This window comes from Lissotriton vulgaris, chromosome 7 (assembly GCF_964263255.1).
Source record: "Lissotriton vulgaris chromosome 7, aLisVul1.2, whole genome shotgun sequence".
NCBI lineage: Eukaryota > Metazoa > Chordata > Amphibia > Caudata > Salamandridae > Lissotriton > Lissotriton vulgaris.
The window spans coordinates 229429077-229446051 of NC_141695.1; the positions used below are offsets into that span (position 1 = coordinate 229429077).

Here is a 16975-nt window from a genome sequence, read left to right on the forward strand (position 1 = left end):
CACATCAGCGCTTGATATCTGCGACCCGGGAAGGCTGATTGAGTAAAAGAGACAAAGATAAAGAGACAAAGAGACAAAGAGACAATAAAATAAAAACAGCCAGAACAAGTCAAGGCGAGAGTCACAGTCCGCAGAGTCTGGATCCGTGTTTTGCAGAGGAGGAGGGAGGAGCAAGGCAGACTGCGCCCGTCTTCCACCATTCGCCATCAGCCATCCGCAGTTGCTGATTCACTGACGGTGAGCGGGGGGAACAGGGTGATTGGGGGTGCTTTTGCTTAGCTGCTCCGCAGTACCCCGTTCCCTGCTCCCAGGCCAGTGTGACGGCGGCGGTCAGCTGCGAGTCCCCGGGACCTGTGCACGAGTGCAGGGGGACTGATAGCTTTAACCCCAGCGCCGGCCTGCTACCCACTCGTCCCCCCGGTACCCTAACCGCAGGAGCGGTGCTAGGAACAGGGTACCGGGGAAGAGAGGGGCGTGGGGAGTGAGGGGCCACGTACAGCCAACTGCCATCCATAAGCCCACGGAAGCCGTCTCCATAAAGAAACAGAAATAGGTGAAGGAGGCGGAGGATCAAGCTTTCGTCCCAGTACTGCCCCCCCCACTTACACACTGTTGTGTTGGTCTGTGCTGGCTCACACCTAGACCCAGTACCTCACCATCCAGGGATTACAGGGGGACAAGGAGGCAAAAGGTAGAGCACAAGGCGGAGATAGCAGCACATCACCAGCAACAGCGGCAGAAAGAAACTGCAAGAAACTGCAAAGAGACCCCACAGATTCACAGTGGGAATCAGCACAGCCTGCACTAAAGCAGCAGCCGAGCCGAGCTGCGTTCAGTCAAAAGAGCCCTAGCCAAGACCATTCTGGAGCAATGAGATCTGGAAAAGAAAGAAAGCACACTGCACCCAAGCGAAGGAAGCCCAAGCAACCAGACGCAGCTGGGGTTCAGGGCCACGTCAAGCACAAACCAAAACCTCAAAAACCCAAGAGCCTAACCCTACGGGACTATTTTAGAAAGACTCCATCAAAAACTGCAGAATTAATACAATTATTAGAGCAACACCCGCAAACTTCGGAGGCAACCACTTTTACAACTTCGGACCATTCAGGGTTCGACCTTAAAGCTCCATTAAAAAACTGGGTATTCAACACGATGCCAGCAAAAGAGCCGTCAGTGGTCTATATTTTTGGGTCTACTTGTATTAACTACAACAGGGAAAATACCCAAACTGTTCCTATTCAACCAGGGAAGCCCTTCACTCCTTTGGCAGATGATAATGGGGTTGCCCCCCTACCGCAATCACAGCTGGAAGATAATATGTGTCCAATAGAGGCTTCTCCTTTGATGCTACAACTTCCACAATTCCCGTCTAAGCCACCCACGGGCCCTCCACAGCAAACAACGATGGTGCAAAACCAAGGGCAAGCTGGGCCAGCGCAATCCAACGGTAGTTACCCACTTTAAAATTTGCTAACCTCACCAATAACAAAAATATTAATAGCATCAACAGCCCTGAGCCCTACATTATTTAATATCTATATGTCCACATTGGAGGAGGTCATCACCCCATTCGGAGTGAGCGTCGTCAGCTACGCTGACGACACACAATTAGTGGTGTCTCTGTCCCATCCCAAACAACAGAAAGCTGATCTCTTCAACTGCCTTACGCAGGTCCATCGTTGGATGAACAGATCAGCCCTAAAGCTAAATGGGACAAAAACCGAGGTCCTTATACTTGGCCCAAAAGGAACCTCACTTCCCCTGGACAGTTGGCCAGCTTGTCTGGGTCCTCCCCCTGACCCAAAAACAGAGGTGAAAAGTCTGGGTGTGTGGATCGATTCCGATCTCTCATTCACTTCGCAAGCAAAGAAGGTGGCAGGGACCTGCTTTGGTCTCTTAAAATCTCTGAGGAAAGTCCTGCCCCTTCTCCCCCCTAAATCCCAAAAACTACTAATCCAAGGTCTCATAATATCGAGGCTAGATTATAGTAACGTGATTTATCTGGGCGCTCCCGAAGCGACCCTTACTAAACTGCAGAGAATTCAGAACACTGCCGCCCGGATCATCACAAACACCCCGGCCAGATCATCTGCTAAACCCGCTCTCAAACTCCTCCATTGGCTCCCCATAAGGGAGAGAGTCAAATTTAAGGCCTTGTGTCTCGTCCACAAAACTCTGCATAACCAAGGCCCCCCAGTCCTCAGCAATTTTGTCACCCCCTACATAACTTCTAGATCCCTCCGTTCCAATGCAGAAAACCTTATCAATACCCCAAGATTCAGGAAAACCCGATCAGGAGGAAGACGCTTCTCGGTACAAGCCGCCCGCCTTTGGAATTCACTCCCTCGTGACTTACGACTTGAACCACAATACCTGCGCTTCAGGAAGCTGCTAAAAACACATCTCTTTCCCTAACCTGTGCACCCCTCCCCCCTGTTTTTGATCTTTCATCCTTCCTCTCTTCCGACCTCAGCTCCCGCTCCTCAGATTTGGTGAATTAGGGTTCCTCAGCGCTGGGATACCTCCGGGTGACTATCGCGCTTTATAAAAATAAATAATAATAATAATAATAATAATAATAAATAACAGACTCAAGTCCTTCACACAAGTTATTTTCGCCTCCTGGGCAAACAAGGACTCTATGTCAAAGTCAATCAGCGCAGATGGCAGCAAATGACCAACCCATGTAGGATCTGTCCCTTTTCTTTAAGACCACCTCAAACTCCCCAAGCTCAAGCCTCCCTCCGGATGATAAACCTAATATAGAAGAGGACACTACGATTAGTGTTTGGCCTCAACTATTGCAGACCCTCCAACAAACCGTGACCGCACTTAATTACCATTCAGTAAAACTGGAGGTGCAAGTAGATTTACTAAACACCCTGGCACTCTTTACGTCAGGGATCGACGGCAAATCAGACAAACTGAACTTGTTAATTCTAAGGTCGCAAGCATCCGCGAACTTTGTTCAACCAACGTGCTGCTGCTCTCCAAATATTGACTCCCTCTCCCTGCTCCCAGATTGCCTTTCCACTGTCATCATGGAAGTAAAGCAGCTGAGGGGGGGGGACACATGTCAACTAAACTGCAACCCGTCAAACATCAAGAACAGGACAAACCACCGGAGGACTTTGGAAACAAAAATGCAAAAATAAAGGAAGAAGAAGCGGACTTTACAGGATCAATTAACCGCCTTCTATTGATGAACGGTCACCCTCATAGCGCTCCAATAAAACCGACTCCGACGGTTGAAAACGGCACTCTCCTATCACCAACTGGGCCAATAATCCAGCATGCCAAATCTGAGGACGGGCGAAATAACAGCCTTGCTCCTTTGCCCGCTCCATCAGTCCCGGCCTTTCCCGGGCCTATTCCTCCCTGCAGCAAAAGAGAGCGTAAACGTCAACGCAAAGCGAGAAATAAACTCAGGGCTAATTCCAACTTGGCCCATCAGAATCTTTTTCCCATTTTTGCGATAGCCAAAAACAAAAAATCCTCTATAGAACCCAGCACAGTGGAACCAACGACAAACCCAACAATAAGCTTGAATGGACCAACTGCAGACTTACCCACTCAAGAACTGGCGAGGAGCCCTCAGAGTCTAAGAATATCAACAATTGCCCCAGCAACGATAGCAGAGGGTAGCGATCCTGCAACAAACACAAGGGTGAGTCCAGTTAGGTCAAGTAACACTGGGCAAGAGACAGCGGCAGGAAAATCTTTGCCGTTAATGGATCTCCCCCTTTTCGGTAATGAAAACACAACATCAAAACTGAGTTTTGACAATGACATAGCTACCAGGATCATTCACACTCCGCAATCAAAATGGGCTCCCCTCCAGCCACCACAGAAGCTACATAAAAATAGATCAGATGCAACAATCGAAAAAACGATCCTCAGAAACACAGTTGCACCAGAGCCGCGAAGCGACAACCAATCGTGTCATCGGATTTTACTAGCCCCCGAGTACAAATCTAAGGGGCGGCACGATATTCTCAACAGATCAAATCTGCTGAAATTAGTGGAAGGCATACCGGGGCTAGTGGGTCTGGATACGAATAACATCGAATCCATTGAATTCCTTCCCCCACGAGGAAACCAACCCTCTGAGGTCACTGTTGTATCTTTCGTACAGGCAGGATGGGTAAGAGCCTTTCTCGAACATAAGGCTACACTACGGAACTGGGGGATTAGAGTGTACCCTTATTCAACGCCAGGGTATCCAATCACGCTGCTATCAGGAGCTGCCACACCCAGCAAGCCGGCCTGCACCAAAAACACAGAGCATGGGAGGCCGTTCTCTGTTCTAAAAAATACCTTAGGGTCGGATACAGAACTTAAATGCCCCGAAACAGCGGTGAGATACAAAGAACCAGACCATGTTTGGGGATGGCTGCCAGCAGTATTGGCCACAAAAAGCAGAAACTGACCATCTGCGACAGGATCTCCAGTAGAAACATACAATCCATCAAAATCACTCCTTCCGTCAGGAGCACAACCGCACAGTGTGGACAGCAGCAAGGGGGAGCCACTTTTTTCACTGTGCTCATGGAATATCAGCGGCCTCCATCAAAAAACCTTAAATGAAGATACTATGTCTTTCCTGGGGGAACATGTGGCAATTGCCCTACAGGAAACTTGGGAACTTGAGGGCCGCCCAATTGAAGGATTCATTTAATATCGGAAACAGGCACTGAGGGACAGCCGCTTCGGCCACCCTAAAGGCGGGCTGTCCACATACATATCCAATAACCTAAAAGGCGAATTCAGTCAACTTTACCTGAAAGAAGAATGGCTACTGGGGGTCAAAATCAATCTACGGAGCAGACAGCGATTGCTCTTACTTATAAATGTGTACATTAATCCTAACACCCGCACAAAAAAAGACCACCTGGCCAGACTCTGCGAAATAATGAATGATATAGCCACAGAATATCCTAACTCGGACCGCATTATCACAGGGGACTTTAACACGAACCTTTTTCAGGGGAACATAGCAGACTCAGAAGGACCCAACATGACCAGCATTATTGAGGCTGTCCTCCAATCTAAACCCCCTGTGCAAGTTTCCAATATATTAGGCGAGGTCACCGCAATGAGACTTTACAACGCAGTGTACCTGGTGGTGAATGGAAGATCAGCAAGCGACTCCCCCCCCAAACTGGACCTGGTCAAATGGAAGAACAAAGTCCTACCTGGACTTTTCCATCTGCAATTCGGAATTCCTGTTTAATCTGGCTAGCTTCTCCGTCCTGCCAAGTTCCGAAAGCGACCACAGGCCATTGGTCATCTCCTTCGCCACAAATTTAGTTCTCCACAAAAAGGCACCATTTACATACAAAGGAATACATTCCGATAACTTAAAACGCCTGAAATGGAGTGAGTCTAACTGTCAGTGCATCTTAAAAACAAGCAAGGATTTTATCATGTGTGCTCCAGACCAAGCGGCTTCCCCAACAGCAACATGGTTGCAGTTATGCGCACATCTGATCAGAACTTATCCAGCGACAAGGCAGGGCCCAAATCGCACCCCACCAGTAGGAGCAACAGCACTCCCCATTATAAAAACATTAAAAAGAACGAGAAACAATGCACTGAGGTTGCTTTTAAAATCTCCAGAGAACAGCAGCTTCCTCGTTACATACCGTCATGCCCAAAAGGCATTTAGGAGGGCAGTTACCCAAGAGAAAAAGGCCCAGGAATCTCAATTCTGGGTCAAACTGGTATGGGAAAGCAAGCAACAGAACTCAAAGAAATGTTGGTCACTTGTCAATAGCACCGATCGAAACATAACATCCTTCGGATCAGCGAACATTCAGGAAGCAGACTGGATCACGTACTTAACAGAGCACTTCCAGGCGCAAGATCACCCTGACCGCCCTGGATTAACATGGGTTTCTGACACTGGCACGGGCGCAACATCAAACCTTCCACCCGATCCAATGCAGGGGCTTACCTCACCCGAGGAATTGTCTGAAGAAAGAGTAGTCAAAGCACTGACGAAAGGGAGACAAGACGGAGCACCGGGCCCGAATGGCCTGCCACAAAGGCTATTCAAGTCCGACGTCCCTTTCTGGTCCAAGGTGCTATCAAATCTCTTTAAATACACCCTGAGCTATCAAACCATTCCGGATTCTTGGAGAGGTGCTATTATCCATCCCATTTATAAAGCTGGAGCACGAGGCAACCCGAATAACTACAGATTAATTGCCTTGCTGGATATAGAGGCAAAGCACTTTGCAGGCCTCATTTTGGAGGATCTCAGACAACGGGCAAAGGACAACAATCTGATTCCCTTGAATCAGACAGGGTTTGTTGCCAAATCAGGTACAATGACAAACTTACTGACAATCTCCACCATCATTGACAAAGCCCTTTCACATTCCTGGTCGATTTTTTGCTGCTTTGTTGACTTCAAAGCAGCATTTGACAGGGTGCCTAGGGCTGCTCTGTGGCAAAAACTGAGGCAGTGGGGAATCCCAGACAATATCCTGAATCCAATCATCCAGCTGTATTCCAACACATGAGTTCGAATGAAGTTAGGGTCTGGCGCGCATCTCTCCCGGAAAATCTGGACCTTTCGTGGTGTCAAACAGGGATGCGTGCTGGCCCCCCTTCTCTTCAATTTATTCATTGCTGACCTATCAAGCTCTCTAGAGAAAGTAATTAGCCATCCACCAAAAGTAGGAGGCACGGCATTATGCAATTCTTTTATATGCCGACGACAAGGCACTGTTCAGTCTCACCATAGTGGGGCTACAAAGACTCCTTGACGCCTTAATGCAATACACGGTCAACAACCAGCTAGAAATTAACATGAAAAAAACTATGGTTGTTCAGTTTGGCAAAAAACGCTACAGCGGTGGAGGCTGGACAATAGACAAAGGAAGCATCTCAATCGGCCAATCCTACAAATACTTAGGGGTCCATTTGGACTCCAGGGGCAGTTTCACCAAACAGAGCACTGTGATTGCAGCCAAGGCCACAGCGTTAATGGTATCCTTGGCCAAGCTATCGAGGAGACTCTCAGGCCCCACCGTCTTGCCCTTACTGGAAGTGCTCAGAGCAAAGATCGGGCCCACACTTTCGTATGGCATTGAGATCTTTAAGGGTAAAATGAACAATACCTTAAATAAACTAACAACCAAACTCTACAAGAAATTGCTTCACCTGCCGAGTTCCTCCTCGCCAGCACAGGTCAGACTAGAGCTGGGCTTAATTAACTATGAAACCTCCAACGTTGGCTCATATCTTAACCTGATCCACAAACTAAGACAGGCAGAAGCTGGTACCCTGGAATTCCTGGTCTGGAATGAAATCAGTGCGAGCAATCCGGGTGGATCATTCGGCCGCCTCCTAAATGACTACATCCAACAAATGTCTGCTGCGGAGCTCTGGGCCCTTAATCCAAGCCAGACTGCTTTCAAAAACACAATTAAAAAAGCTATAAGACTGAAATCCCTGATCATGGACAAAGCTCTTCTTGCGAAACGTAGCCATGCCTGGGCAGTAGCCAACTCTTACAAACGATTATCCCCGGCCAATTACCTTTCAATAACATTTTCTTATCATCTAAAGCGATGCTTGATCGCCCTTAGACTGGGAGACTGGCGCTTCCTTCAAAATCTCCCTGTATGGCGTCAAAAAAGGGTCGATCCAACGTGCAGAGGGAGTGGGGCAGCAAACCAAACTTTTCTGCATGTGCTTTGTATATGCCCTTTCTTTATTCTCCAACGGAGACGCTTACTTAGGCCAGAATGGAACAGGCTGGGAGTTCGGACTTGTAGGCACGCTAATATTGCTGCTCTGTCCTTAGAAAACACTTTTTTAAATATAAAATTGGCCAAATTCGTTCAGCAAGTTTATAGTCTTTTAGAAAAATTGGATAACTTTGCAGAACAATATGTTCTTTAACCTCATCCGCATTGTCCGGGAGTGGTAATTTTTAAATTGACACGTTGCAGTAAGCACTGATAAGGCCAAATTTAATGTTGTTTTTTTCTTAATCCCTTTTAATCTGCAAAATTGTATTTAATGTGCTGGAAGAATCTTTTAAAGATATGTTTTTATATATCTAAATAAAGAAATTATTATATATTACTGATTTCACCATGGATTGAATTGTGGATTGTGTTAGGTGTACCTTTCCTCCTGCTCTGGCTCATTTTGGTTTTAAGCTTGGGAAGAATGATTGATGGAAAATACAGTACAATGGACACAGCAAGTCAGAAAATCAACTTGTCCTAAAACCTCACAAGTCATCTCATGTTGAAAAAAGAGACCTGTCATCAGTAAACATCACAGCCATTCCTATTCCTGCTGGTGTAGCATGGGACGCTACTGATTGCGACATCTATGACCCGGTTGAACTTGTGAAATATCCACATCAGTTCAAGGTTTCTTTAAGTGACTTTGTGTCACCGAGCACTTTCTCTGATGATTGGGACTTTGAGACTATTAATAATATGATGTCTGATTTAGAAATGTCAGCAAAATTTACAGATATTGATTATTTAGAAGGTTCATCTGATTATGAAATATGAAAAAATGTATTGCTTTAATCATTTTGGGCACCACTATTTGCATAAATCTGCAAAACCTAGAAATGTTTTTACTTATAATCAATGGGAACATTGTCCAACACCACCAAAAGGCAGCTCTAAAACATTTTATGAGAAATTTCCATACTTCTCAGGGTTTAATATCACAGATCCAGAAATGTTTAATTTAAAAAATGTGAATAAGACAGGAATGAAAAATATGTTGACCAATACAAAACTGATTTATTCTGCAAAATTTTATGAACAATTGTCTACATTTGGTTTTGAATTCTGGAAAGATAACATTCTGGGGTTCAAAAGATTTGCAAGTACAGGGATTAGAATCATTATTCAGAGCCTGCATGATCCCAGAACAAATAATGTTCCTGAATGACACCATTCAACAAACAACCTGTCTTGGCCTAGCCAAGATAAAAGATTTAAACAACCCGTCTATACCAAAGCCTATGCCTGATAGTAACAGTTCTACAGATGAGGGGTTAGACGTGTCCCATATTTTACACCAAAACAGACCTAATCCTGATTGGAAAAAATGGTTGATCTGGCCCACAGACACTAATAACTGTCAAGATAGATTCCTGGACAAAACACAGGGGTTCAAACAGAACAGACCAGACCCAAGATATTCCCAGAGACAACATCCAGGGATAATAACAACATACAGTGTAGGAAAACTATGCCTCGAATGGCTACAGAAGTCCACAATATCTGAAATTAAGCAACACTTAACCTTACTTAAAGAAGGTGCTGACTTGTGAGATTTCTTATTGGGACCTTGCAAACAGCGTCAAAAACGTTCCATATACGCCGGTATATATGCTGCTTACAACAAAGCTTGGAAAATAATGCAAATTGAAACTGCCGAAAAAAAATGAGAAATAGATAGTATTAATTTGGAAAAATCACTGTCTGTAGTGGACAATGGGTTAACAACTCTGTCCTCCAGAATTTATTCTTTGGACAGCATTGTATCATCTGCTATTTATATAATAGAACAGGATATGCTAATGTTACAACATGGTCAGTCCCAATTACGTTCTATTGTACAATTAGGCTGGACGTTACAAAATCTGTGTTCAGGCTATGTGCCTTGGCGTCTAATCAACACAACGTCATTATTTTCTATCTTTAACCTTAGAGATAAACAAATCTCTTTGGCACATAGAGGAGCAGACTATACGGTGCTGAGCATTGAAAAACTAGAAAGATTACCATTAACAGTTTCCGAGAAACCTGTCACAGAATGGATAATACATGGTACCATAACAATACCAATAACGACATTTAAGTTTCAATACTGCCTACAGCATATACCAGCGGGCCTGTATGAAAGGTTGGGTAAAGGATACATTAAGTCGACCTGGAATTTACCTTACATACTTAGATGTTGGAGTGGGCGTAATAAAGAAGTATTTCTTAGTGGGAAAAATTATGAAAACTCGCTAAGTGGTACACTTCTGTGTCAAGAAATTAAATTACATGGAGCCTGTGAGGGTTCATATAATGACCTTTCTTGCCACTTGCACGGCACCCCATCCACACAAATAGAACCTGTTTTCAGGCAGCTTTCCAACGGTAGCTACGTTATATTAAGTGACCACAGCTGTTGTGGCATGTTGCCAGGAACGGCCTATCTCGTGAGTGTTACATCCAGGGTCACTTGTTGTATGCAAGTATTGTATCCAACAGCAAGCCAGACAAGGAGGCAATTATTTGGCCTTCATTGAATATCTCTTCTATTAGAATTGATACATTAAGCAGAATGATAGCCATTCTTTTACAAAAAACTGTGCCTTTGACCTCGTCTAGAGAAACATATGATCTGCAAGTTGCAAGGACCTCAGCAGAGATACATACATTATTATCAACAAACTGCCCCGTACATTTCGTAGAAATAGTAGGTCAAATTTTAAACTTGTCAGATACCACTGGCATCGCACATGTATTTAAGACACTTTTTTCGGGACTGTTAGCACCCTTTGAAACAGTCCTGAGCATTTTCCCAAATTTCGTGCACTCTGTGTTCGGCGGCCTGCCTCTCATATTTTGGGACTCATAGCAGGAATTCTATTTTTGTTCCTTCTGCTCCGATATGGCAAGTCCAGTCACTAGCGATATCCAGGTTACCATGGAACAAGCGATCCAGGCACTGCGGTACCGAAATAGGATAACAAAGGTTCTCGGCTTGGCTCGTCTAAGAGATCTGAATACCACATGGTTTCTATCATCCAGACCAATCTGGCAAGATTGAATCTTACCTGTTCTACGAAGCCTGCTCTGCGGAGAAGAATGCGTGTTAGACATCTGTCTCTCAGTCCCATCAGCAGTACCTATGGATGTCGATACTTTGCTTGGTTCGGTAACGGCACATGCAACGTGTTGTCCCAAGCGGCTACCAATTCTGATGACGGCATTCGTTGAGACCTCCCCATTACGACTAGGTGGCGGTGAGGTACGAGATGAAAGAGGCACACAGGTACAACCTTCTCTGAACATTACTGATCCAGATAACGCTGACGGTAATGCATCTCGCATATGCACTATTTCGACTTTTTCGGAAATGGCGCAACTTTCACCTACTGTGGTAGACAAATTCTTTGCCAGCCTATCTGAGTTAATGTTTTCTCCTAACAACGAGAATAACTCTTGAGAAACAAGCACAGCATTCCCTGAACTGTGATTTCGGCCTTCAGTTTTGATAAACAGAACTTCTAAAATGTTGAACTATTTTTTACTACAACAAAATTATATTTCTCATTACCAAAATATTCACCTTTTTTTGGGCACAGAGTAATCTGCTTAATGTAGAACTATTCTTAGAGAACAAGATTTCTATTTTTGAAACCTAGAGACAATATTTAAACTTAGGCTCTAGCACATGTACAGTATTATATAAATCTGTGATGAAATGATCTCTACCTTCTCTTCTGTATTAGGAGCCATTTCATAAATGTAATTTCGTGAATCATTCAGCCAGCATTTCAAATGTAAAACTATTTGCATTGTTTGAATGATACCACTGCTTAGAAACGTACAGTACAATACTCATTTTTCATGTACAAACCATTTCAAATGCATTTTATGTATTTTTGGGGTGGGATTGTAAACACGTGCTTAGGAATGTTTTAACTGCTTAGTATTTAGAAAAGATGGACATCCTACGTGGAGTGGGTGTTGTAAACGTATCTAGGGCTCTAGTGTAATTTTCCCGATTCATGCCCTTATATAGGTATAACTTATCATATCCTTATACAGGCATAGGAATCATAACCATATTTAGACATAGCCGATGCAGTCCAAATACAGCATGGCTACTTCCAATAAGCTCCTAGAGTACAACGAGTTCTTGAAGACAACCAGCCTTCAGCAGCCCGGGACTTCCCCCTGCTTCAGTATTGATTTGTCCCAGAACTCCTGGAGCGCGTAAAGAACTTTGATTTCTTAGTGACGTTATTATGTCCACCCTTACGTCAAACTCTGCACCTTCCAGGTATAAATATACCCACATCTGCCCTAGCAAACACACAGTGGTTTTGGAGCAGATCGACTAACTACTTGCCCGACGCCCTGCTATAGCGAGTGCCGAAGGAAGCCGACACTCCAGCTGACGCACTGATAGAGACGCTGTCTTTTCTCCTGCCGAGAAATCCAGCTCCAGTCTTTCCCTGCTACCCATGCGGGTTTCTGGGAGATCGAGTCCTGGGAGAGAGATGCAAGACCTCCTTCATTCTATAGCCAAGGTACGGAGCTGATTAGACCCTTAGAGAATTCTTGGATAGATTCTTGGCAGAAACTATTTAACTCCAGCTACACCTCATTACTTCTTCCCTTGTACTAGGCTTAGGTTAGGTACACCGGGGTAGACGTATTTTAGATGCACCAGTTGAGTACTTTCAGTCATTATTTATCCTTGTATGTATTTTATCTATTTTATGTATCTTATGGCTTAGAAACCATATAAATGCTTTTACAGTATACTCTTTTTACTGTACGCACTTTACTTCATAGCAAGTATTAAGAGTGTAGCAATTCACTTCTCTTGCACGAGAAAGAAGACTGCTCAATAAATAACCTTTTTATTGAAAACGCCCGTCTCGTGAAACGAAGCATGCACGATTGATTGAGTGAAATAGCCATCTATTGTTTGCGCGACTCTGGAGATATACTCCTTATTCTTGGGGGAGCAAAGTTGTCATGTTTATGCGGTTGTCAGAAACTAATCCCTTCTTGTGTATTCAAGAATGTTTCTAGTGACCTCTGAGCTAGCTGGCATTCATAATTAAGTCTAACATATTCAATCGAGACCTAGTTGACGTAAGTCCTACGTCTAAACTATTGTTTATGTTATTCCAATGCGCAGAGCCGATTGGGAATATAGGAACTAAACTACAAGTTGATTGGTCAGAAGGACGAGGAGAGGTCATCACACCATACTAAGATGCGGTAATTTTCATTGACTTATATTGATCAAGTTCCTACCCATAATTTACTTTCCCATAAATGTCAACCAACCCAGCAATATTATTTAATTTTAATATACAAAGTTTAATAAAGTTGCGATTCGTCTTACTTTCCCAGGTTATGGGTTGTGGTTCCCAGGGTCGTTGCCGGAAAGACAGTCACTGGCATCAGTTCAATGTCATTCCTCGAGGTCTCTCAAAGTTCCTCGCACTTGCGCAGAGTGGATTCAATATGTCTGTTCATGTCACCCGTAGGCCCAAATACAAGCTATTAATAAAGTCAAAGAGAGACACATTAGAATACAAATATAAATGAATGGACTGTATACCACTTATCTCTACTCTAACCCCATTACTTTATTTTAACTATAGCATTAGTGGTTAAGCTAAACACACAAGTTTTAATACAAGCAGGAGCATGTGCATTAGTATGTGAAAGCATGAAGCGGCCATCTCAGCATTAGTGCACAGATGCAAGAAATTCCCACCAGAAGCGAAAGACGTCACACCATGTAGATGTGGCGGACGCATGCGCAGAAAGTTTCCTGCATTTTTAGTGGCCATTTCAGGACACTTGGGTTACTGTTAGTGAAAGCACATTGTCAAGCTTCCTCAACTTACTAGAAATGTTGTGTAATGTGATTTTAGTAAAATAGAATGTTGATTAATTAGCTACATGTTATTTCGAGTGGACTGAGTCAAAACAAGTTTCTGTACATATGAAATCTTGCTCCATCACTGGTATCCTAGTAACTGCAAGTTTACTCTACAAGGCAACTGCTATCAGGTGAGTCACCTCACATACGTGGTCAGCCTTAGCAAGAGGGGCCTGTGTGAATCGGCTTTCAAAAGAAAAGCTGGTAATGAAGAGGGCTTACATCATAGAGCCCCCAATGTCATGGCAATGGGAGCGTGAGAATGGCTATCAATGAAAGTATTTTTCTCAGCCTTAAAAAGACAAAAAGAAATACAAGGATACAGGGCTGGACTGGCCGTAGCGGGCACTGGGCAATCCCCTGGTGCACCGCACGGGTGGGGGACGGTTTGGGGCCCATGGGGGGCGTTTTTATTACAGGACCATTTCTGCAGCATAGCTGCAAAATCGGCCCGTAACAAAATCAGCTGAAAGCTCGGTGGCACCCACAACCCCCTGGAGGGGAGGGGGGGCCGGCCGAGCACTTTGCCAGGGCCGGTTTTGGTTCCCAGTCCGGCCCTGCAAGGATATGCTGGGTATGGAGGGACAAAAAACTAATTCCCGGGATTCCAGAGAGACAGTAAAACACAGGTAACGACTTATAAAAAAGACACCCTCCTCCCTAGGGAAAATAGTAGGAAATAAGTATAAATTCAATTAATAGAGGATTATAGCAACAATGAGACAAAACTATGAGTTACTCTTTCCTACGAGGGAGGGAGGGTGTAAAGTATAATGAAAAGTACTTGTTTTGTGAGCAGCAGCAACAAAGAAGGGAGGAGACTGTGTGTGGAGGGAATGTATACCTTATTAGAATGTTGTAGAAGTTGTATATTTTTAATTGTTGCTGCTGTGAGCTGGCAATAAATTAGATTTACACAATGTTAGCCTTCGTGTCATGCCATACAATCATTTGTAGTATCAGGTAGTGGTAAAAGCTTTTAAAATGTGCTAATATTCAGCAACTGCTCATGGTTACATTTTGTTCTTGCTAGGTATTTCTGTGGCAGTCCAGCTCGGCCAGGAATTTATCACAGCATTCATGCAGAATGGACAAGCTCCCACGTACAATGCTTTTCTGAGTCTGGTCATCACAGCCTACGAAGTGCCCACAAAGGTCTCCATCTTCATCCCGCAGACTAACGCAACGGATTACCTTTTCAATCGAAAGCAGTCTAAATGGGTCCGCATTCCTAGCTTCACCGAGATGTCAGGAAGCGCAGTATTCGCAGCCTCCACAATTACCATCCGGTCTGACAAAAACATATCCGTGATTTCACAAACCCGCAAACTATATACCTCCGGCAGAACAGTAGTCAATCCTGTGACATCCCTGGGCACAGAATACTATGTCATCACCCCCTACGAGGAGCCCCAACAGCCTTTCAAAGAATTTGCCATCATCAACTACAATGAGGACAACATAGTTGAGGTCTACCTCAAGGGGGCAGTGACGTTCCAAGGACAGATGCATATGGCTGGTGACAAACTCCAGGTTCTTATGGCGCCCTTTGAAGCCTTGCAACTCCAGAGCTCCGACGACCTCTCAGGCACAAGAATCGTGTCCAAAAAACGAATTGCTGTACTGACAGGCGACAGATGCTCTTGGCTGCATAGTCAGTGCGACCATGTTTACGAGCAGCTTCTGCCTGTTAGCAACTGGGGCACCACCTTCTTTGTCCCCCCCTTGCCATTCCAGTCTAGGTATGATGTGGCCTATGTCGTCACCTCCCAGCAAACAACTGTCCGCTACACAACTGGGTCAACCGAGATGAAAAGAGACATGCTGGCAGGAGAAGTTCTAAGGATTCAAGTGAAGTTCAAGAACCCACTCGTCATCACTGCAAGCGCTGGCATCCAAGTGGTGTTTCACTGCACTGGTGGTTTGGCCCACTACAGGCAGTATGATCAGTTTTTTATAAGTATTCCGGACACCAGTACATTCTGCAAATCCTACAGCATTTATGGTAGCACTAAATTCAGCAACACAGCACTGATTGTGATAAAGACCTCTGACATACATGGGCTTAGATTCGACGGGCGGCCTCTTAGGATTTTCCGGTGGTACCAGTTCCCAAAAACCAGCTACTCTTGGGGGATGTACATATATACATTGGGTAAGAGAGCGGGGTCACATAGTGTCATGCATCCCACCTCAAGGTTTGAGCTCCTCTCTTTTGGAATCGCGGACCAGCATGGTTATGGTGGCCAGGCAGTGTGCACCAAGTGAATCATGAAGGCATAAGCAGCACATGAAGGCATGGATGGTACGATGAGGTCGCAGCTGAAAATCTAGATACTCCTATCAACTAGCACTAAAGTAGTCTCTGATACTGAATGTAATAGGCTACAATATTTAGTTTAGGCCATGTAGTTTGCAAAAATGAGTTCCTTTAAAATTAAGCATCCAACATGTTTTCTTGTTCTTAGCTGTCAATATTTTCCTTTCATTATAACATACCGTAAATATATATTCAGCTTGCCAAAATATCGGTGATTAAAACAAATCATTTCTTGTCCTCACTTAGTTGAGACTCTGTTGTACTGTTATTATTTTACTTCCTATTTGTTCGGTTCTGAGACTCAAATCACAATTATGTTATGTTATGTTATGTTATGTGGTTTTTATTAGGCGCACAAATGCTCCAGCTAAGGAGCGTCTTGGCGCCCGACAAGGCAGCTGCACAACACAACTAAATTAAAACAGCACAAGCGAACTAACTAAGGAAATAAAAATGTTTTCAAGGCGCGACGAAAAGAAAGCAAATCGCTCATGGCGCGAATTGCCGGGGGTAAGGAGTTCCACAGAGCAGCGGCCCGCACTCGAAATGAGCGCCCACCGGCCCTGCTTCGCTTAAAGCGCGGTACCACGGCCAATTCGAGGTCTGCCGATCTTAAAGGTCGTGCCGGTATATAGTTGGCCATGAGGGTCGTGAGAATCATTGCCGGGGACCCCTTCAAGATCTTATGGGCGACGCAGAGGACCTTAAACTGAATCCGCTGCGCCACCGGGAGCCAGTGCAGTGATCGAATGGTGCTGGAGGTGGGACAGAATCTTGGAAGGCCCACCACCGCTCTCGCTGCTGCATTCTGGATCCGTTGCAGGCGCCCGATCTCAGCTGCATTCAAGCCGGCCAGCAAAGAACTAGCATAATCCAATCTGGAGATGACGGTAGCTTGGATCATGAGTTGCCGAGTGGGGGCATCGAAGAACTTTAGCTCAGGACGGAGCCCACGCAAGATGCCGAAGCAGCAAGCAG

The 16975-nt window shown here is 44.7% G+C and overlaps 1 protein-coding gene across 1 annotated transcript in view; it reads left to right on the top strand.

The window, feature by feature from the left end:
- Positions 1-16021, top strand: part of LOC147701269 (IgGFc-binding protein-like) — a 90133-nt gene extending 74112 nt beyond the window's left edge. The window contains exon 2 of the mRNA XM_086928607.1: positions 14711-16021. Coding sequence (XP_086784733.1) covers positions 14711-15945 — 1235 coding nt within the window. The 3' untranslated portion in view covers positions 15946-16021. The remainder of the gene's footprint in view (positions 1-14710) is intronic.
- Positions 16022-16975: the final 954 nt, after the last annotated feature.